Source organism: Chiloscyllium plagiosum, unplaced genomic scaffold (genome assembly GCF_037043375.1).
Source record: "Chiloscyllium plagiosum isolate Xiang-an unplaced genomic scaffold, Cpla_swu_hap1 HiC_scaffold_9, whole genome shotgun sequence".
Classification (NCBI taxonomy): Eukaryota; Metazoa; Chordata; class Chondrichthyes; order Orectolobiformes; family Hemiscylliidae; genus Chiloscyllium; species Chiloscyllium plagiosum.
In genome coordinates, this window is record NW_028270147.1 from 34,389,723 (window position 1) to 34,412,424 (window position 22,702).

At 50.2% G+C, this 22,702-nt stretch overlaps 1 protein-coding gene across 1 annotated transcript in view; it reads left to right on the forward strand.

Annotated features, from left to right (window-relative positions):
- Positions 1-1,334: 1,334 nt before the first annotated feature.
- kiss1ra (KISS1 receptor a) overlaps positions 1,335-22,702 on the forward strand; it is a 44,396-nt gene continuing 23,028 nt past the window's right edge. The window contains exons 1-2 of the mRNA XM_087990529.1: positions 1,335-1,638; positions 18,967-19,091. Coding sequence (XP_087846655.1) covers positions 1,413-1,638; positions 18,967-19,091 — 351 coding nt within the window. The 5' untranslated portion in view covers positions 1,335-1,412. The remainder of the gene's footprint in view (positions 1,639-18,966; positions 19,092-22,702) is intronic.

The window sequence follows — 22,702 nt, forward strand, 5'->3', positions numbered from 1 at the left end:
TGAACATGCTGTGTTTCAATCACTTTGAGAGTGATAGTTCATCCTTAGTATTAACATAAATATCAAATCAATGATTCAATGTTTTTTTTTAAAAAAATCATAGTTCAGGGGTCTAAAACCACCTTTCCAGAGTGTAGTGCTGGAAAAGCACAGCAGGTCAGGCAGCATCCAAGGAGCAGGAGAATCGACTTTTTGGGCATAAGCCCTTCATCAGCCTTTTCCAGCACTACGCTCTCAACTCTGAGCTCCACATCTGCAGCGCTCACTTTCTCCCTATAAAATCACCTTGCCCTATGAAATGTAAACTCCATGAAAACACTGATATTGATTTATTGAAACACAACTCCCTGAAAAGCTTGTAATTAAAAAGAAAACTGAAAGGACTGCGAATGCTGTAAATGAGAAATAGAAACTGCTGGGAAAGCTCAGCAGAACTGAAGAAGGGTCACTCCACCCGAAACGTTAATTCTGATTTTTCTCCACAGATGCTGCCAGACCCGCTGAGCAATTTCCAGCGATTTCTGTTTTTTTGTGCCCAAAAAAGCTCTTCCTGCTTTCTTTGGATTATTTTGCAAATAATTAACCATCACTTAATTTGGTCAAACACAATTTTCTTCCTTTCAGAAGCGCGGGCGGGAGGGGGTCAGATCCCGGTACCGGTTATGTTATGGGATATAACATAACCCATCTGTGGAACTAGGGGAATCACTCGCATAAATCACTTGTCTGCTCATGTCACTTAACAATTTGCAGGACATGTACACATTTTAGCGTCTTAATCGGCTAAAACTCACTCTACAGGCAAGTGAAATGTTACTTAATAGAGTTAATCTGTGGGAAATGTTTAACACCCGAGTCAAAAACTTAAAAATCGCCAGTGGGATTAATTCAGAATGTGGGATGGTGAAGGCAATTCGAACATTTGAGTGAAGTGAAGGAAGGTAAAGCACCCGGAGAGGACAGCGCGGTGACTAAAGCGGGAGCGGTGCGGAGCGGGAGGGAGGGGAGTGGTACAAACACAAGAGCAGGGAGAGCCCCCTCCCCACAGGCAGCCACGTGTTAACACCGGGATTTATAAGGAGCCCAGACCACAGGGAGAACACGGCATCAGCACCCGGTACTGGGAAGAACTCGGTACCAGCAGAAAGTGGGTCAGATCCCGGTACCGGCGGAGTGGGGGGGTCAGATCCCGGTACCGGCGGAGTGGGGGGGTCAGATCCCGGTACCGGCGGGGGGGGGTCAGATCCCGGTACCGGCGGGGGGGGGGGGGTCAGATCCCGGTACCGGCGGGGGGGGGGGGTCAGATCCCGGTACCGGTGGCGGGACTGGGATCACCGAGCTGTTACCGGTGGAGGGACCGGCCGAACGCCGGTGGGTGTCCGGTTGCTGGCCGCGGGCCCCGGGGGTCGCGGATGGAGCCGGTTACCGGGAGCCCGGGTGGTTACCCCGATACCGGGAACGTGTCCGAGCTGAACGGGACCGGGCAGTGGGGCGGAGAACCGCCTTTCCTGACCGATGCTTGGCTGGTGCCGCTTTTCTTCGCTGTCTTCATGTTGCTGGGAGTAGGCGGCAACTCGCTGGTCATTTATGTGATCGGTAAACACCGGCAGATGAGGACCGCCACCAACTTCTACATCGGTAAGGAACCGGCAGGAGAGAGAGAGTGTGGTCAGCGGAGGTGAGGGAGAGAGAGGGGGAATGGTCAAGGGAGGAGAGGGAGAGGAAATGGTCAAGGGAGGAGAGGGAGAGAGGGGGGGAATGGTCAAGGGAGGAGAGGGAGAGAGAGGGGGGGAATGGTCAAGGGAGGAGAGGGAGAGAGAGGGGGATTGGTCAAGGGAGGAGAGGGAGAGAGAGGGGGATTGGTCAAGGGAGGAGAGGGAGAGAGAGGGGGATTGGTCAAGGGAGGAGAGGGAGAGGGAATGGTCAAGGGAGGAGAGAGAGAGAAGGGGAATGGTCAAGGGAGGAGAGGGAGAGAGAGGGGGAATGGTCGAGGGAGAGAGGGGGGAATGGTCAAGGGAGGAGAGGGAGAGAGAGGGGGAATGGTCATGGGAGGAGAGGGAGGGAGGGGGGGAATGGTCAAGGGAGGAGTGGGAGAGAGAGGGGGATTGGTAAAGGGAGAAGAGGGAGAGGGAATGGTCAAGGGAGGAGAGAGAGAGAAGGGGAATGGTCAAGGGAGGAGAGGGAGAGAGAGGGGGAATGGTCAAGGGAGGAGAGGGAGAGAGGGGGGAATGGTCAAGGGAGGAGAGGGAGAGAGGGGGGAATGGTCAAGGGAGGAGAGGGAGAGAGAGGGGGAATGGTCAGGGGAGGAGAGGGAGAGAGAGGGGGAATGGTCAAGGGAGGAGAGGGAGAGAGAGGGGGAATGGTCAAGGGAGGAGAGGGAGAGAGAGGGGGAATGGTCAAGGGAGGAGAGGGAGAGAGAGGGGGAATGGTCAGGGGAGGAGAGGGAGAGAGAGGGGGAATGGTCAAGGGAGGAGAGGGAGAGAGAGGGGGAATGGTCAAGGGAGGAGAGGGAGAGAGAGGGGGAATGGTCAAGGGAGGAGAGGGAGAGAGAGGGGGAATGGTCAAGAGAGGAGAGGGAGAGAGAGGGGGAATGGTCAAGGGAGGAGAGGGAGAGAGGGTGATGGTCAAGGGAGGAGAGGGAGAGAGGGGGGAATGGTCAAGGGAGGAGAGGGAGAGAGAGGGGGAATGGTCAAGGGAGGAGAGGGAGAGAGAGGGGGAATGGTCAAGGGAGGAGAGGGATAGAGAGGGGGAATGGTCAGGGGAGGAGAGGGAGAGAGAGGGGGAATGGTCAAGGGAGGAGAGGGAGAGAGAGGGGGAATGGTCAAGGGGGGAGAGGGAGAGAGAGGGGGAATGGTCAGGGGAGGAGAGGGAGAGAGAGGGGGAATGGTCAAGGGAGGAGAGGGAGAGAGAAGGGGAATGGTCAAGGGAGGAGAGGGAGAGAGGGGGAATGGTCAAGGGAGGAGAGGGAGAGAGAGGGGAAATGGTCAAGGGAGGAGAGAGAGAGGGGGGAATGGTCAAGGGAGGAGAGAGAGAAGGGGAATGGTCAAGGGAGGAGAGAGAGAGAGAGGGAATGGTCAAGGGAGGAGAGAGAGAGAGAGGGAATGGTCAAGGGAGGAGAGGGAGAGAGAGAGGGAATGGTCAAGGTAGGAGAGAGAGGGGGAAGGGGAATGGTCAGGGGAGGAGAGGAAGAGAGAGGGGGATTGCTCAAAGGAGGAGAGGGAGGGGGAATGGTCAAGGGAGGAGAGGGAGAGAGAGAGGGAATGGTCAAGGGAGGAGAGAGAGAGAGAAGGGGAGTGGTCAAGGGAGGAGAGGGAGAGAGGGGGGGAATGGTCAAGGGAGGAGAGGGAGAGAGAGGGGGAATGGTCAAGGGAGGAGCGAGAGGGGGAAGGGGAATGGTCGGGAGGAGAGAGAGGGGGAAGGGGAATGGTCAGGGGAGGAGAGGGAGAGAGAGGAGGGAATGGTCAGGGGAGGAGAGGGAGAGAGAGGGGGAATGGTCAAGGGAGGAAAGGGAGAGAGAGGGGGGAATGGTCAAGGGAGGAGAGAGAGGGGGAAGGGGAATGGTCAGGGGACGAGAGGGAGAGAGAGGGGGGGAAATGGTCAGGGGAGGAGAGAGAGGGGGAAGGGGAATGGTCGGGGAATGAGAGGGAGAGAGAGGGGGGAATGGTCAGGAGAGGAGAGAGAGAGGGAAGGGGAATGGTCAGGGGAGGAGAGGGAGGGAATGGTCAAGGGAGGAGAGGGAGAGAGAGAGGGGGGAATGGTCAGGGGAGGAGAGAGAGGGGGAAGGGGAATGGTCAGGGGATGAGAGGGAGAGAGAGGGGGGAATGGTCAGGAGAGGAGAGAGAGGGGGAAGGGGAATGGTCAGGGGAGGAGAGGGAGAGAGAGGGGGGAATGGTCAGGGGAGGAGGAGAGGGGGGGAATGGTCAAGGGTGGAGGGGGAATGGTCTGGGCAGGAGAGGGGGAGAGAGGGGGGAATAGTCAAGGAAGGAGGGGGAATGGTCAGGGCAGGAGAGGGAGAGAGGGGGGAATAGTCAAGGGAGGAGGGGGAATGGTCAGGGCGGGAGAGAGAGAGAGAGGGGGGAATGGTCAAGGGAGGAGGGGTAATGGTTAGAGCAGGAGAGGGAGAGAGAGAGGGAATGGTCAGGGGAGGAGAGAGAGAGAGGGGAATGGTCAAGGGAGGAGAGAGAGGGAATGGTCAGGGGAGGAGGAGAGAGTGAACGGGAATGGTCAGGGGAGGAGAGGGAGAGAGGGAGGAATGTTCAAGGGAGGGAAGAGAGAGAGAGGGAATAGTCAGGTGAGGAGAGGGGGGAATGGTCAAGGGAAGAGAGAGAGGGAATGGTCAAGGGAGGAGAGAGAGAGGGAATGATCAGGGGAGGAGAGGGAGAGTGGGAATGGTCAGGGGAGGAGGAGAGAGTGAACGGGAATGGTCAGGAGAGGAGAGGGAGAGAGGGGGGAATGGTCAAGGGAGGGGAGAGAGGGAATAGTCAGGTGAGGAGGGGGGAATGGTCAAGGGAAGAGAGAGAGTGGGAATGGTCAAGGGAGGAGAGAGAGAGGGAATGATCAGGGGTGGAAAGGGAGAGAGAGGGGGAATGGTCAACGGAGGAGAAGGAGAGAGTGAACGGAATTGGGCAGGAGAGGAGAGGGAGGGGAGTAATGGTCAGGGGAGGAGAGGGAGACAGAGGGGGAATGGTCAAAGAAGGAGAGAGAGAGGGAATGGTCAGGGGAGGTAAGGGTGGGGGGATGGTCAGGGCAGGAGAGGGAGAGAGAGAGAGAGAATGGTCATGGGAGGAGAGAGAGAGGGAATGGTCAAGGCAGAAGAGGGAGAAGGAATGGTCTGGAGGAGAGAGAGAGGGAATGATCAGGGAAGGAAAGGGAGAGAGGGGGGAATGGTCAAGGGAGGGAAGAGAGAGAGAGGGAATGGTCAGGTGAGGAGGGGGGGAATGGTCAAGGGAGGAGAGAGAGAGGGAATGGTCAAGGGAGGAGAGAGATAGAGAGGGAATGGTCAAGGGAGGAGAGGGAGAAAGGGTGGAATGGTGAGGGTAGGAGGGGGAGAGAGAGAGAAAGAGGGAATGGTCAGAGGAGGAAAGGGAGAGAGAGGAGGAATGGTCAAGAGAGGAGAGAGAGAGGGGGAATGGTCAAGGGAGGAGAGGGAGAGAGAGAGGGAATGGTCAAGGGAGGAGAGGGAGAGAGAGGGAATGGTCAGGTGAGGAGAGAGAGAGAGGGAATGGTCAGGTGAGGAAAGAGAGAGAGGGAATGGGCAGGAGAGGGAGAGAGAGGGGGATTGGTCAAGGAAGGAGAGGGAGAGAGAGGGGGGAATGGTCAGGGGAGGAGAAGGAGAGAGTGAACGGGATTGGGCAGGAGAGGAGAGGGTGAGAGAGAGAGAATGGTTAGGAGAGGAGAGGGAGAGAGGGAGGGGGGAATGGTCGGGGGAGGAGAGGGAGAAAGAGGGGAAATGGTCAGGGGAGGAGAGGGAGAGAGGGGGGAATAGTCAAGGGAGGAGGGGGAATGGTCAGGGCGGGAGAGAGAGAGGGAATGGTCAAGGGAGGAGGGGGAATGGTCAGGGCAGGAGAGGGAGAGAGAGGGGGAATGGTCAAGGGAGGAGGGGTAATGGTTAGAGCAGGAGAGGGAGAGAGAGAGGGAATGGTCAGGGGAGGAGAGCGAGAGAGGGGAATGGTCAAGGGAGGAGAGAGAGGGAATGGTCAGGGGAGGAGGAGAGAGTGAACAGGAATGGTCAGGGGAGGAGAGGGAGAGATGGAGGAATGTTCAAGGGAGGGAAGAGAGAGAGAGGGAATAGTCAGGTGAGGAGAGGGGGGAATGGTCAAGAGAAGAGAGAGAGGGAATGGTCAAGGGAGGAGAGAGAGAGGGAATGATCAGGGGAGGAGAGGTAGAGAGAGAGAGGGGGAATGGTCAGGGGAAGAGGAGAGAGTGAACGGGAATGGTCAGGAGAGGAGAGGGAGAGAGGGGGGAATGGTCAAGGGAGGGGAGAGAGGGAATAGTCAGGGGTGGAAAGGGAGAGAGAGGGGGAATGGTCAACGGAGGAGAAGGAGAGAGTGAACGGAATTGGGCAGGAGAGGAGAGGGAGGGGAGTAATGGTCAGGGGAGGAGAGGGAGAGAGTGGGGGAATGGTCAAGGAAGGAGAGAGAGAGAGGGAATGGTCAGGGGAGGAAAGGGAGAGAGAGGGGGAATGGTCAGGGGAGGAGAGGGAGAGAGAGGGGGGGAATGGTCAAGGGAGAAGTGAGAGAGGGAATGGTCAAGGCAGGAGAGGAAGAGGGGAAATGCTCAGGGCAGGAGAGGGGGAGAGAGAAAGGGAGTGATTAGGGAAGAGGGAGAGAGAGGGAATGGTCAGGGGAGGAAAGGGAGAGAGAGAGAGAGGGAATGGTCAAGGGAGGAGAAGAAGAGAGTGAACGGGATTCGGCAGGAGAGGAGAGGGAGAGAGAGGGAATGGTTAGAAGAGGAGTGGGAGAGTGGGGGGGAATGGGCAGGGGAGGTGAGAGAGAGGGGGAATGGTCAAGGGAGGAGAGGGAGAGAGGGGGAATGGTCAGGGGAGGAGAGGGAGAGAGAGAGGGAATGGTCAAGGGAGGAGAGAGAGAGAGAGAAGGGGAGTGGTCAAGGGAGGAGAGGGAGAGAGGGGGGGAATGGTCAAGGGAGGAGAGGGAGAGAGAGGGGGAATGGTCAAGGGAGGAGAGGGAGAGAGAAGGGGAATGGGAAAGGGAGGAGAGGGGGAATGGTCAAGGGAGGAGAGGGAGAGAGAGGGGGAATGGTCAAGGGAGGAGCGAGAGGGGGAAGGGGAATGGTCAGGGGAGGAGAGAGAGGGGGAAGGGGAATGGTCAGGGGAGGAGAGGGAGAGAGAGGAGGGAATGGTCAGGGGAGGAGAGGGAGAGAGGGGGGGAATGGTCAAGGGAGGAAAGGGAGAGAGAGGAGGGAATGGTCAAGAGAGGAGAGAGGGGGAAGGGGAATGGTCAGGGGACGAGAGGGAGAGAGGGGGGAATAGTCAAGGGAGGAGGGGGAATGGTCAGGGTGGGAGAGAGAGAGGGAATGGTCAGGGGTGGAGGGGGAATGGTCAGGGCAGGAGAGGGAGAGAGAGGGGGGAATGGTCAAGGGAGGAGGGGTAATGGTTAGAGCAGGAGAGGGAGAGAGAGAGGGAATGGTCAGGGGAGGAGAGAGAGAGAGGGGAATGGTCAAGGGAGGAGAGAGAGGGAATGGTCAGGGGAGGAGGAGAGAGTGAATGGGAATGGTCAGGGGAGGAGAGGGAGAGAGGGAGGAATGTTCAAGGGAGGGAAGAGTGAGAGAGGGAATAGTCAGGTGAGGAGAGGGGGGAATGGTCAAGGGAAGAGAGAGAGGGAATGGTCAAGGGAGGAGAGAGAGAGGGAATGATCAGGGGAGGAGAGGGAGAGAGAGAGAGGGAATGGTCAGGGGAGGAGGAGAGAGTGAACGGGAATGGTCAGGAGAGGAGAGGGAGAGAGGGGGGAATGGTCAAGGGAGGGGAGAGAGGGAATAGTCAGGTGAGGAGGGGGGAATGGTCAAGGGAAGAGAGAGTGGGAATGGTCAAGGGAGGAGAGAGGGAATGATCAGGGGTGGAAAGGGAGAGAGAGGGGGAATGGTCAACGGAGGAGAAGGAGAGAGTGAACGGAATTGGGCAGGAGAGGAGAGGGAGGGGAGTAATGGTCAGGGGAGGAGAGGGAGAGAGAGGGGGAATGGTCAAGGAAGGAGAGAGAGAGGGAATGGTCAGGGGAGGAAAGGGAGAGAGAGGGGGAATGGTCAAGGGAGGAGAATGAGACAGTGACCGGGATCGGTCAGGAGAGGGAGAGAGAGAGAGAGAGGGAATGGTCAATGGAGGCGAGAGAGGGGGAATGGTCAGGGGAGGAGAGGGGGGGGGGGGATGGTCAGGGCAGGAGAGGGAGAGAGAGAGAGAATGGTCAGGGGAGGAGAGAGAGAGGGAATGGTCAGGGCAGAAGAGGGAGAAGGAATGGTCTGGAGGAGAGAGAGAGGGAATGATCAGGGAAGGAAAGGGAGAGAGGGGGGAATGGTCAAGGGAGGGAAGAGAGAGAGAGGGAATGGTCAGGTGAGGAGGGGGGAATGGTCAAGGGAGGAGAGAGAGAGGGAATGGTCAAGGGAGGAGAGAGAGAGGGAATGGTCAAGGGAGGAGAGGGAGAGAGAGAGGGAATGGTCAAGGGAGGAGAGAGATAGAGAGGGAATGGTCATGGTAGGAGAGGGAGAAAGGGGGAAATGGTGAGGGTAGGAGGGGGAGAGAGAGAGAAAGAGGGAATGGTCAGAGGAGGAGAGGGAGAGAGAGGAGGAATGGTCAAGGGAGGAGAGAGAGAGAGAGGAAATGGTCAAGTGAGGAAAGAGAGAGAGGGAATGGGCAGGAGAGGGAGAGAGGGGGAATGGTCAAGGAAGGAGAGGGAGAGAGAGGGGGGGAATGGTCAGGGGAGGAGAAGGAGAGAGTGAACGGGATTGGGCAGGAGAGGTGAGGGAGAGAGAGAGAATGGTTAGGAGAGGAGAGGGAGAGAGGGAGGGGGGAATGGTCGGGGGAGGAGAGGGAGAGAGAGGGGGAATGGTAAGGGGAGGGGAGGAGAGGGAGAGAGAGAGAAAGAGGAAATGGTCGGGAGGAGAGAGAGTGGGAATAGTCAAGGGGGAGAGAGAGGGGGGGGGAATGGTCAGGTGAGGAGAAAGAGAGTGGGAATGGGCAGGAGAGGGGAGGGACAGTGAGGGGGGGAATGGTCAAGGGAGGAGAGGGAGGGACAGAGAGGGGGAATGGTCTGGGGAGGAGAGGGAGAGAGAGGGGGGTCAAGGGAGAAGAGAGAGAGGGAATGGTCAAGGCAGGAGAGGGGGAATGCTCAGGGCAGGAGAGGGGGAGAGAGAAAGGGAGTGATTAGGGAAGAAGAGGGAGAGAGAGAGGGAATGGTCAGGGGAGGAAAGGGAGAGAGAGAGAGAGAGGGAATGGTCAAGGGAGGAGAAGAAGAGAGTGAACCGGATTCGGCAGGAGAGGAGAGGGAGAGAGAGAGGGAATGGTTAGAAGAGGAGTGGGAGAGTGAGGGGGGAATGGGCAGGGGAGGTGAGAGAGAGAGGGGGAATGGTCAAGGGAGGAGAGGGAGAGAGGGGGAATGGTCAGGGGAGGAGAGGGAGAGAGAGGGGGAATGGTCAAGGGAGGAGAGGGAGAAAGGGGGGAATGGTCAGGGGAGGAGGGGGAGAGAGAGAGAGGGAATGGTCGGGGAGGAACGAGAGAGAGAGGGAATGGTCAAGGGAGGAGAGAGAGGAAATGGTCAGATGAGGAGAGAGAGGGAATGAACAGAAGAGGAGAGAGAGAGGGGGAATGGTCAAGGGATGAGAGGGAGGGAGAGAGAGTGAATGGTCAAGGGAGGAGAGGGAGAGAGAGTGGAAATGGTCAAGGGAGGAGAGGGAGAGAGAGTGGAAATGGTCAAGGGAGGAGAGAGAAAGAGAGGGAATGGTCGGGGAGGAGATGGTTAGTGGAGGAAAGGGAGAGAGAGGGGGAATGGTCAGGGAGGATGGGGAGAGAGATAAAGAGGGAACGGTCAGGTGAGGAGAGGGAGAGAGAGAGAGAAAGGGAATGATCAAGGGGAGGAGAGGAGGGAAGGAGAGCGAAAGAGAGAAGGTCGGAATAGTCAACGGAGGAGAGGACTAATAGCCAAGGGAGAACAGAGAGAGAGTGGTCAATGGTTTTGAGAGAAATAAATAATGGTCAGAGATGCTGAGTGAGAGAGGGAATGTTCAGTGGAGGAGAGGGAGAGAGATAGAAGGAATGGTTAGGGAAGGAGATGGAAAAAGTGAGGTCTGCAGATGCTAGAGATCAGAGATGGAAATGTGTTGCTGGAAAAGCGCAGCAGGTCAGGCAGCATCTAGGGAACAGGAGAATCGTCGTTTCGGGCATTAGCCCTTCTTCAGGAATGAGGAAAGTTGGTCCAGCAGGCTAAGATAAAAGATAGGGAGGAGGGACTTGGGGGAGGGGCGTCGGAAATGTGATAGGTGGAAAGAGGTCAAGGTGAGGGTGATAGGTCAGACTGGGGTGGGGGCGGAGAGGTCGGGAAGAAGATTGCAGGTTAGGAAGGCGGTGCTGAATTTGATGGATTTGACTGAGACAGGCTGGGGGGAGGGGAAATGAGGAAACTGGTGAAATCCGAGTTCATCCCTTGTGGTTGGAGGGTTCCTAGCCGGAAGATGAGGCGTTCTTCCTCCAACCATCGTTTCGCTGTGGTCTGACGATGGAGGAGTCCAAAGACCTGCATATCCTTGGTGGAGTGGGAGGGGGAATTGAAATGTTGAGCTACAGGGTGGTTGGGTTGGTTGGTCCGGGTGTCCCAGAGGTGTACTCTGAAACGCTCCGCAAGTAGGCGGCCTGTCTCCCCAATATAGAGGAGGCCACATCGGGTGCAAAGGATGCAATAGATGATATGTGTGGAGGTACAAGTGAATCTGTGGCGGATATGGAAGTTTCCTTTGGGGCCTTGGAGGGAGGTGAGGGGGGAGGTGTGGGCGCAAGTCTTGCACCTCCTGCGGTTGCAGGGGAAGGTGCCGGGAGTGGAGGTTGGGTTGGTGGGGGGTGTGGATCTGACGAGGGAGTCACGGAGGGAGTGGTCTTTACGGAATGCTGATAGGGGAGGGGAGGGAAATATATCCTTGGTGGTGGGGTCCGTTTGGAGGTGGTGGAAATAGCGGCGGATGATGCGCTGTACATGGAGGTTAGTGGGGTGGTAGGTGAGGACCAGTGGGGTTCTGTCCTGGTGGCGGTTGGAGGGGCGGGGTTCAAGGGCGGAGGATCGGGAAGTGGAAGAGATGCGGTGGAGGGCATCATCGACCACGTCGGGGGGGAAATTGCGGTCCTTGAAGAAGGAGGCCATCTGGGATGTGCGTTTTTGGAACTGGTCCTCCTGGGAGCAGATGCGGCGGAGTCGAAGGAATTGGGAGAATGGGATGGCGTTTTTACAGGGGGCAGGATGGGAGGAGGTGTAGTCCAGGCATCATCCGCCGCCATTTCCGCCACCTCCAAACGGACCCCACCACCAAGGATATATTTCCCTCCCCTCCCCTATCAGCATTCCATAAAGACCACTCCCTCCGTGACTCCCTCGTCAGATCCACACCCCCCACCAACCCAACCTCCACTCCCGGCACCTTCCGCTGCAACCGCAGGAGGTGCAAGACTTGCGCCCACACCTCCCCCCTCACCTCTCTCCAAGGCCCCAAAGGAAACTTCCATATCCGCCACAGATTCACCTGTACCTCCACACATATCATCTATTGCATCCTTTGCACCCGATGTGGCCTCCTCTGTATTGGGGAGACAGGCCGCCTACTTGCGGAGCGTTTCAGAGAACACCTCTGGGACACCTGGACCAACCAACCCAACCACCCTGTAGCTCAACATTTCAATTCCCCCTCCCACTCCACCAAGGATATGCAGGTCTTTGGACTCCTCCATCGTCAGACCACAGCGAAACGACGGTTGGAGGAAGAACGCCTCATCTTCCGGCTAGGAACCCTCCAACCACAAGGGATGAACTCGGATTTCACCAGTTTCCTCATTTCCCCTCCCCCCAGCCTGTCTCAGTCAAATCCATCAAATTCTGCACCGCCTTCCTAACCTGCAATCTTCTTCCCGACCTCTCCGCCCCCACCCCAGTCTGACCTATCACCCTCACCTTGACCTCTTTCCACCTTTCACATTTCCGACGCCCCTCCCCCAAGTCCCTCCTCCCTATCTTTTATCTTAGCCTGCTGGACCAACTTTCCTCATTCCTGAAGAAGGGCTAATGCCCGAAACGTCGATTCTCCTGTTCCCTAGATGCTGCCTGACCTGCTGCGCTTTTCCAGCAACACATTTCCATTAGGGAAGGAGATGACAGAGGGAATGGTTGGGGAGGGAGAGTCATAATCATAGTCAGATTCGTACAGCATGGAAACAGACTCTTCAGTCTAACTTGTCCATGCCTACCACACATCCCAATCTGACCCCGTCCCATTTGCCAACATTTGGCTCCCATTCCTCTAAACCCTTTCTATTCATCTACCCAATCACATGCCTTTTAAATATTGTAATTGTACCAGCCACCCTCTGTAAAAACCTTGCCCCTTTGTTCTCCTTTACATCTTTTCCCCTTTCGCCTTAAACCTGTGCCCTCTAGTTTTGGACTCCCCTGCTCTCGGGAGAAGATCTTAGCGATTCTGCCTATCCATGTCCCTGATGATTTTAGAAACCCCTGTAAGGTCATCTCTCAGCATCTGATGTTCCAGTGAAAATAGTCCTATTTTCCTATTTAATGGAAAATAGTCCATTTTTCCTATTGGGAGAGGAAAAATGATAGGGGAAGAGAGGAAAGAGAGAGAGAGAATGGTCAGATAGTGAGGAAAGAAAGGAAATGGTCAGGGGATGAAAGAGGAAGGAGGAAATTGTCAGAAGGAGATGGGATGATTGAGTAAATGAAGGGGAGTGGAGGGAGAGGGGGAATGGAGAGGCAAGTGGAGAGAGAGAATATAGAGGAGAGGTGGAAGAGTCGGAATTGGGGAGGAGAGATGTGATAGAGGGAATGAGGAGGAGAGGTGGGGAAAGAGAGAATGAGGAGAGGAGATGTGGGACAGAGGGAATGAGGAGAGGAGAGGTGGGGAAAGGGAATGAGGAGAGGAGAGGTGGGACAGAGGGAGTGAGGTGGGAGAGAGGGAATGAGGTGGAGATGGGGAGAGAGGAATGAGGAGGTTGGGGAGGGATGGGGGAGTGAGTAATTAGGAGAGGGGAGGAATGCTGGTAATGGTGGGTGGGGCATGGTGATGTCAGGGTTCCAGTAATGAGAAAACCGGGAAGAAAGTGAAAGATTGAATAATCAGACCGGAGTTATCAGGTGCCAGAGGATCAGGTCCCTCTGAAACATCAGGGCACCAGGGCCTGGGAATGCTGTGAGCAAACCAGAGCGAGACCAGAGTATATTTTGGGAAATAAAATGTGATCCGGAACAAAGAGCTTTCCGAAGGGATGGCTTTTTTGTTTATTTCCAGATTTCATTGTAATATTCAGCTGCGATTAGATCGGGTATGAATATAAGTGCAATAAACCCTATTTACATGAAGTATGTTCACTGTTGATTGCAAACTTTACATTTAAACCTCAAATCAACGAGAGTATCAATTGTTGGGGCAGTTTGGTTGAAAACAAATACAGGAGAAAGGTAGGCAGCATGGGAGAAGGTGGTCTCTATAATAATAATCGATCATTTCCGATACATTCTGCGGGTTTTATCGGAAAATTAGGTTATTCCTCTAATGGAAGTCTTTAGAGGTTTCTCTCTCCTTGGAGGGTTCAGTTGCTTCATCATCTGCACATTGGACTGGCATGTACAAAGTTAAAAATCACACATCACCAGGATATAGTCCAACAGGTTTATTTGGAAGCCTAGCTTTTTCTATATATACTTTCAGTTACATCACACTGTAAACTTTTGGTGTGTCTTATGCCAAGTTTTGGGGTGGCATGGTGGCTCAGTGGTTAGCACTGTTATCTCACAGTGCAAGGGACCCATGGTCAATTCCAGCCTCAGGTGACTGTTTGTGTGGAGTTTGCCCATTCTCCCCGTGTCTGCGTGGGTTTCCTGCCACAATCCAAAGATGCACAGGTCAGGTGAATTGGCCATGCTTAATTGCCCATAGTGTTAGGTGCATTCGTCAGGGGTAAATGTGTGGAATGGGTCTGGGTGGAGGGTTGGTGTGGACTTGTTGGGCCAAAGGGCCTGTTTCCATATTGTAGGGAATTGAATTGAATCTAATTATGACCTTATACTCAAACCACCTGATGAAGGATCAGCGCTCTGAAAGCTAGTGCTTCCAAATAAACCTGCTGGACTATAACCTGGTGTTGTATGATTTTTAACTATGTATGAAGAAGCTCTCTTTCTGATCTGTGCACATGAAAAGAGTTTGAGGCCTCTCAGTGCCTGAAGCAGTGCCATCCCTGCCTCCACCTGCAGCTTTCTCTCACATCACACAGCCAATATCTGGCTGGGTTGCCCAGATGTGAACAAGTATAATGAGAAGTGAAACATGCTGGGATGTGCCGGCTGTTTGAACCTGGCCATGTTACATGAACATCGAATTTGACATTAGCTGGAGCCTTGAAAGGAACATTTTCGATGTTCTGATATTTCTGTCTAATTCCCCAAAATTGGCGACCGCAGGAACTGCTTTGATGTGTTGACAGTTACAGACACATGGTATGCAGAGAGTGCTGGTGTTTCCCTGCAAATTGACCAGTGACTTTAGATTAGGCAGCCTGGCCTCCAATACCTACAAACAGACCCCTCCAGTAGGAATATATTTCCCATCCCAATCCTATCAGTGTTCCGGAGAGACCATTCCCTCCGCAACTCCCTTGCCAGATCCACACCCCCACCAGCCCTCACCTCACTCCTGGCACCTTCCCCTGCCACTGCAGGAGGTGCAAAATCTGCGCCTACATGTCATTCCTCACCTCCATCCAAGGCCTCAAAGGATCCTTCCACATCTGACAGAAATTTACCTGTATCTCCACAAATGTCATCTACTGTATCCGTTGCAACCAATGTGGTCTCCTCTACATCGGGGAGACAGGACGGCAACTTGCGGATCATTTCAGGGAACATCTCTGGGACACCTGCAACAACTAACCCCACCGCCCCATAGCTGAACACTTCAACTGCCCCTCCCACTTCACCAATGACATGAAGCTCCTGGGCCTCCGTCATCGCCAAACCCTAACCACCCGACGCCTGGAGGAAGAATGCCTCATCGTGTGCCTTGGGACCCTGCAACCACACAGGATTAATTTGGATTTCACCAGTTTCCTCATTTCCCCTCCCCCCGCCTTATCCTAGTCCCAAGCCTCCAACTTGGCACCACTCTCTTGACCTGTCGATCTTTCCCAACTATCCGCTCCACTCTCCTCTCCAATCTATCACCTTCGCCCCACATTCATCTACGTATTGCATTCTCAGCTACCATACCCCCAGCCCCACCCCCCTCCAATTTACGTCTCAGACCCCCGGCCCACAAGCCTCATCCCTGATGAAGGGCTTATGCCCAAAACGTTCATTCTCTTGCCTCGCGGATGCTGCCTGACCTGCTGTGGCTTTCCAGCACCACATTCTCGACTTTAGCTAATTTACCCTATTTAGATTCTTAATAATCAGAGCAGTACATGAGTTCTTTATTCTTCCTACTAAACCTTATACTTAGCCATACTGAACTTAATTTCTCAAGTATGTATATGTTATAAGTCTATTAATGTATTTTAGTATTTTTCTGATATCTTCCTCAGTATTTACTATGCCCATGATTTAGTGTCACTTGAATATTTATTTAATGTTATGCATCCAGAAATTAATGTGGGATTGTGGTTTTGATTAATGAGGTGTAGTCTGCTGGTTCTTTTATGTATTGTGCCACTGTGCTAAGTGCAGCAATTTACCTTTAAGTTTCCGACTGTTTCTGTAAACGAAGCTAGATTTATCAGGGCAATAGAATGCAATTTCACTGACATCAGTAATTTCAGACCTACTACAGTGAATGGTAACAAACTCATGTTGTGATCCTTAACCAGACTACCAAATTTGTATTATAACCTGGATCGGGATAAGTAACTATTTTTTAAAAGCTGACAAATTAAGAGATTCCAGATACTTACTAAGAGAATAAAACTATAAGATTCCATGACAATGAACAATTAACAAACAATAACATTATGTTATACAACATTAGAACAGTATTACAATCTACAACATCCAATTAGACTGAACCTGATCTAAGTATAAGAAACAGACACAGTGTTGAACACCAGATTTCTTAACAAGCCTCCAGATTTAGAGTCATAGAGATGTACAGCATGGAAACAGACCCTTCGGTCCAACCCGTCCGTGCCGACCAGGTATCCCACCCAGTCTAGTCCCACCTGCCAGCACCCGGCCCATATCCCTCCAAACCCTTCCTATACATATACCCATCCAGGTGCCTTTTAAAAGTTGCAATTGTACCAGCCTCCGCCACTTCCTCTGTCAGCACATTCCATACACGTACCATCTTTGCCTGAAAACGTTGCCCCTCAGTTCTCTATTATATTTTTCCCCACTCACCCTAAACCTATGCCGTCTAGTTCTGGACTCCCCCCACCCCAGGGAAGGGAATTTGCCTATTTATTCTATCAATGCCCCTCATGATTTTATAAACCTCTATGAGGTCACCCCTCATCCTCCGATGTCCCAGGGAAAACAGTGGCACTCTTGCTACCAAATCTTGTTAAAAGTTTACAAGAGGTTCTAATTCCTATGTTGAAAATTTATTTCTCGAACTCACTAGAAAGCAATTCTGACGCGGCTTGTCTCAGTGAATGCTCATGTCTAGTAGTTTACACTCCCAATTGTGTCTGTATTCTGCTGGATTCTGGAAACTGCACTCTAGCATCTCCTCACAGGCACAACTTCAGCTTTTCACAGACAGCTAGCTTAATCAAGCTGGTGGTGCCTCTTCATTTCTCTCACCTTGCTCAGCAGCACAAAAGTAATACTGCCTTTGGGCTTCCTTCACTCTTGCTCTCAGCTGTGGGGAATTCTGAATGGCACACAGCTTTCCTTTGAGGGCCCACAACCCCCAGGCCTTTCCCTAACCCCAGTTAGCTGTACATCCGCCTCCTCAGACTTCTCCTGAATGCAGCAGTTCAGAGCCTGGTCTGGCAGCACCATTCAGGATGAAGCTTCACTTATATCCTGTTAACTAGCTGACTGATTAGTAACTGTAAAGTAAAAACCATTTTCTTTATACTGCCTTCACCCAACTGCCTTAAAATTAACTGTTGAGTAACTCTTGAACTGTGCTAAATGACCTATTGAAAACCTTCCCACAAGCCCCACACTATTGAATGTAAATAATGGTTTGAAACAACTGTAGTAACCCGTTGGAGCTGCCTGTTCCCTGAATGTTATAACATTCATAACTTGGGGACGCTTGTGTTGGGCTGGGGTGGACAAAGTTAAAAATCACACAACGCCAGGTTATAGTCCAACAGGTTTATTTGGAAGCACTAGCTTTCAGAGCGCTGCTCCTTTATCAGGTGGTTGTGGAGATTCTCCACATTCACCTGATAAAGGAGCAGCGCTCCGAAAGCTAGTGCTTCCAAATAAACCCCTTGGATGATAACCTGGAATAATATTCATAGATTGCTAATTTGCACAGTACACAATGGATAACAAACAGGGATTTCATCACACACATTTCTTTAATTGACAGAGCAAAGGTTATTTTAGAGAGTCAGCAGTTTGCCTTTTATCATATAAATCAGTTAGACTGTGGTTGGTATCAATGCAATTTTTTGCATTTGATTGGCTTAAGTTCCAAGTAAATACAAAACATTCATCTTTCACTTTTCTCTCTAACTTTTCACCTCCCTGTACAACAGCATTCATGGTGTATTTCATATAGAATGACATAACTTAAAAACACTTAACTCAAATGCTTGGCATATTTCTGTGCCATGCCATTGATCAAACTGCACATTAGAGGACCAACACCTTGCCTTCTGCTTTAGATGCCTACAGCCCAGAGGACTCAACACTGAGTTCTCCAATTCCCACTAACCTTTCCACCCAGCCCCCGGCTCCCTTCCCAGCCTCACTTCCTCCCTTCCATTCCACCTACTGACCTTTCCTTCCAGCTACCAACCAGATTCATCCTTCCCATCGACCAACCAGGTCGTACTCTCACCATTCCACCCCTCTCCCCATGCAAAACCACCCCTCTTCATCTGCAGTGCACTCTAACCCCATGTCCATTTCAGAAAAAGGGTTATACCTGAAATATTGACTTCTCTAACTCCGGATGTTGCCTGGCTTGCTCTATTCTTCCAGCCTCCTGTTTGACTACTATAAAACTTATAGCACTCTATCTTAATGGCTAAGTTAATTGCTGCCCTCCAGTGGTAATGAAGAAAACATCACATTAACAGACAAAATGGAAAAATAAAATGGAAATATTTAAAACCTGAGTAAAAACAAAACATTCTGAAAATATTGAGCAAATATTTGATCAATCCATTTATATTAACATTCAGTCAGGAAGCCTTTGGAGACCACTTATTTTGTGTTAGGTCCATTAAACTGAGTGAGTTCAGGAAAGCAAAAGAGAAAGTGCTGGAAAATCTCAGCAGGTCTGGCAGCATCTGTAAGGAGAGAAAAGAGCTGACGTTTCGAGTCTAACTGACCCGGAGTTCAGGAAAGCATTTGTCTGGGGTCTTTGCTTGACCACAACACGGCCGTAACATTTATCAGGCATGCCATAATCAATTAGTGATGGAAACAGATTTTTTGGAGCATTTCTTTTTTTTCATAAATGAAGTATATGCCAGAATTGTCCGGTAAATACGAAGAGCTGTAAATTAAATTTCCAAAACTTTGTTCATCCAGAATGTCTAAATTATTGCAGAACCAAACATATTATTTGTATATAGATTTAGATCACTTTCAGCTATTGTGCTGTTTAGTACAGAACACCTTTTTTTTGTTCATTTATCACCATTAACAAAACTTGGGTTCTTCTGGGTAAAAGAGGCAGAAAGGCAATATCGACTGCAATGCAGAAGAGCTAAAAATCAAATTAATTAGATAGACAATAAAGAACATTTGTGAGTGACTGAGAGTCATTTGCAGTTAGGTGGGAACAATGAAAAAATGGAAAGTTGTGACTCAGTGATTCCCATAGTTATAAAAACCAAGAGGGCCACATTGGGTAACTGGAGATTTGTTAGCCTTACATCAAAAATTAAAGATATAAAATGACACACCTGTAAACATATTAAGTGACTGCCAACAGATTTGGAAAACATTAATCTTCATTGATGAACCTTGCAAATATTTTTGTGGAAGTGTTTCCCGAATATGCAGTGAAAAGTCTTATGGACCGACAAAAACCTTTGAATCCTAAAGATGTTTTCCATTTCATTGAAAGCTAACCTGGCTGCCACAGACATAATATTCCTGGTATGCTGTGTTCCATTTACTGCCACTTTATACCCGCTACCTGACTGGATCTTTGGAGACTTCATGTGCAAATTTGTCAACTACTTACAACAGGTAAGTGAACATACACATGCTGAGTGGTTAGGAAATTAACGGAATGTTTATCGACAAGGCAAGAATTAATGTCACAATATTACACAAAATGGAGCTGCACTATCAAAGGCATCAATAAATCAGGACAAAGTGAGTTAATGAAGCAAGAAAATGTGTTTAGAATTCGCATTCTTGAGTCTTTAATTCCAAGGTCCATTTTAACATGACTCAAGGTTTTTTTAAAAAATTGCCTTAATCGATGCTCTGGTTAATGTATTTATGGAAGTTTTGTATATTCTTTTAACCAACTTGCTAACTCAATTGAAATAAACAACAGTAAAAATAATTCGTATTCTTTGATATGTTATAATGTTCCAAAGTGCTAACGTAGAGCATTATCGAACAAAGGGAAAGGGAAAGCGACAGGGAGGATGGAATCAGTAGAAGGATAAGCAGCAGGTTAGCATGTGTGCAGGTTTAAGTTCAAGGTAGACTAGGAATGAAGCAAAAAGGAAAGATAGCTTAGAACATATTATTCGAGATGTTAGAAATCATGAGGATAAGAAAATTAGCATTAAGGTGCTTTACCTGAATGTTCATAGTATTCGTAACAAAGTAGATGAATTAACGGCACAAATCATCGTGAATGATTATGATATGGTAGGCTTCACAGAGGTGTGGTTGCAGGATGTTCAGGACTGGTAGTTAAACATCCAAGGATTCATAACTTATCGAAAAGACAGGGACGTGAGCAGAGGGGGGTAGGGTTGCCTTGTTAGTTAAGAATGAAATTAAATCTATGGCACTGAATGACATAGGGTTAGATGATGTGGAGTCTGTGTGGGTGGAGTTGAGGAACCACAAAGGCAAAAAAAAAACATAATGGGAGTTATGTACAGACCTCCTAATGGTGGTCAGGACCAGGGGCACAAGATGTACCGGGAAATAGATAGGGCATGTCAGAAAGGCAAAGTCACAGTGTTTATGGGAAACTTCAATATCCAGGTGGACTGGGTGAATAATGTTGCCAGTGGATCCAAAGAAAGGGAATTCATGGAATACTTACAGGATGGCTTTGTGGAACAGCTTATGATGGAGCCCACAAGGGAGCAGGCTATTCTGGACTTAGTGATATATAATGAGCCAGACTCCATAAAAGATCTTAAAGTAAGGGAACACTTTGGAGGCAGCGATCATAATATGGTAGAGTTCAGTCTGCAGTTTGAAAGAGAGAAGGCAAAATTGGATGTAATAGTGTTACAGTTAAAAAAAGGCAATTACAGGGGCTTGAGAGAGGAACTGACAAAAATCAACTGGAAGCAGAACCTAGCGGGGAAGACAGAAGAGCAACAATAGCAGGGGTTTCTGGGTGTAATTGAGGACACAGTACAGAGGTTCATCCTAAAGAAAAGAAAGATTATCCGGGGTGGGGGTTAGACAACCATGGCTGACAAAGAAAAAGTCAGGAAATGTATCAAAGAGAAAGAGAGAGCCTATAAAGTGACCAAGAGCACTGGGAAATCAGAAGATTGGGAAGACTAAAAAAATGAACAGAGGACAACAAAGAGAAATAAGGAAGGAGAGGATCAAATATGAAGGTAGGCTAGCCAGTAATATTAGGAATGATAGTAAAAGTTTCTTTCAATACAAAAGAAACAAACGAGAGGCAAAAGTAGACATTGGCTGTTCCAAATTGATGCTGGGAGGCTAGTTATGGGAGGTAAGGAAATAGCTGAAGAACCTAATAAGTACTTTGCAACAGTCTTCACAGTGGAAGACAGGAGTATTATCCCAACAATTAAGGAGAGTCGGGGAAGATTACAGAAGGGCCATTACAAAAGGGAAGATGCTAGAAAAGCTAAAAGATCTAAAAATTGATAAATCTCCTGGCTCCAATGGGCTACATCCTAGAATTCTGCGGGAGGTGGCTGAGGAAATAATGGAGGTATTGGTTGTGACCTTTCAAAAGTCGCTGGAGTCAAGGAAAGTCCAGAAGACTGGAAAATTGCTGCTATAACCCCCTTGTTCAAGAAAGGATCAAGACAAAAGATGGAAAATTATGGGCCGATTAGCCTAACCTCGGTTGTCAGTACAATTCTAGAATCCATCGTTAAGGATGAGATTTCTAAGTTCTTGGAAGTGCAGGGTCTGTTTAGAACAAGTCAGCATGGATTTCATAAGGGGAGGTCGTGCCTAACAAGTAGGTTAGACCAGGGAAACCCAGTGGATGTTATCCATCTAGACTTCCAAAAGGCCTTTGATAAGGTGCCTCATGGGAGGCTGCTGAGCAAGGTGAGGGCCCATGGTGTGCAAGGTGAGCTCCTGCCATGCCATTAAGCAAATGTGAGCACTGCAGATGCTGGAGATCAGAGTCAAGATTAGAGCGGTGCTGGAAAAGCACAACAAGTCAGGCAGCATCCGAGGAGCAGGAAAATCGATGTTTTGGGCAAAGGCCCTTCATCAGGAATTGAGGTTTGGCTATCTGACAGAAGGCAGAGAGTTGGGATAAAAGGTTCTTTTTCGGAAAGGAGCTGGTGACAAGTGGAGTCCCATAGGGTTCAGTGTTGGGGCCGTAGCTATTCACTTTATATCTGGATGAAGGGACAGGAGCATTCTGGTGAAGTTTGCTGATGATACGAAGTTAGGCGGATAGGTAGGTAGTACTGAGGAGGTGGGGAGGCTGCAGAAAGATTTAGACAGTTTAGGAGAGTGGCCCAGTAAATTGCTGATGAAATTCAATGTGAGCAAATGTGAGGTCTTGCACTTTGGAAAAAATACAGCCATGGAGTATTTTCTAAACGGTGAGAAAATTCATAAAGCCAAAGTACAACGGGATCTCGGAGTGCTAGTACACGATTCTCTAAAGGTTGACTTGCAGGTTGAGTGAGTGATTAAGAAAGCAAATGTAATGTTGTCATTTATCTCAAGAGGGTTAGAATATAAAAGCAGCGATGTGCTTCTGAGACTTTACAAAGCTTTAGTTAGGCCCCATTTAGAGCACTGTGTCTAATTTTGGGCCCAACACCTCAGGAAGAACATACTGGTACTGGAGCGTGTCCAGCAGAGATTCACACAGATGATTCCTGGAATGGTAGGCCGAACATACGATAATTGGCTGAGGATCCTGGAATTGTATTCATTAGAGTTTAGAAGGTTGGTGGGAGATCTAATAGAAACTTACAAGATATCTGGCACTATTCCTGTAGACAATGACAATTTAAAGATCAATGTCAAAGGGAGGAGATTGCCGAGCCTTTGACATTGATCTTTAAATAGTCATTGTCTACAGGAATAGTGCCAGAAGACTGGAGGATAGCAAATGTGGTTCCCCTGTTCAAGAAGGGGAGTAGAGACAACCCTGGTAATTATAGACCAGTGAGCCTTACTTCAGTTGTTGGTAAAGTGTTGGAAAAGGTTCTAAGAGATAGGATTTATAATCATCTAGAAAAGAATAATTTGATTAGGGATAGTCAGCACGGTTTTGTGAAGGGTAGGTCGTGCCTCACAAACCTTATTGAGTTCTTTGAGAAGATGACCAAACAGGTAGATGAGAGTAAACTGGTTGATGTGGTGTATATGGATTTTAGCAAGGCGTTCGATAAGGTTCCCCACAGTAGGCTATTGTATAAAAT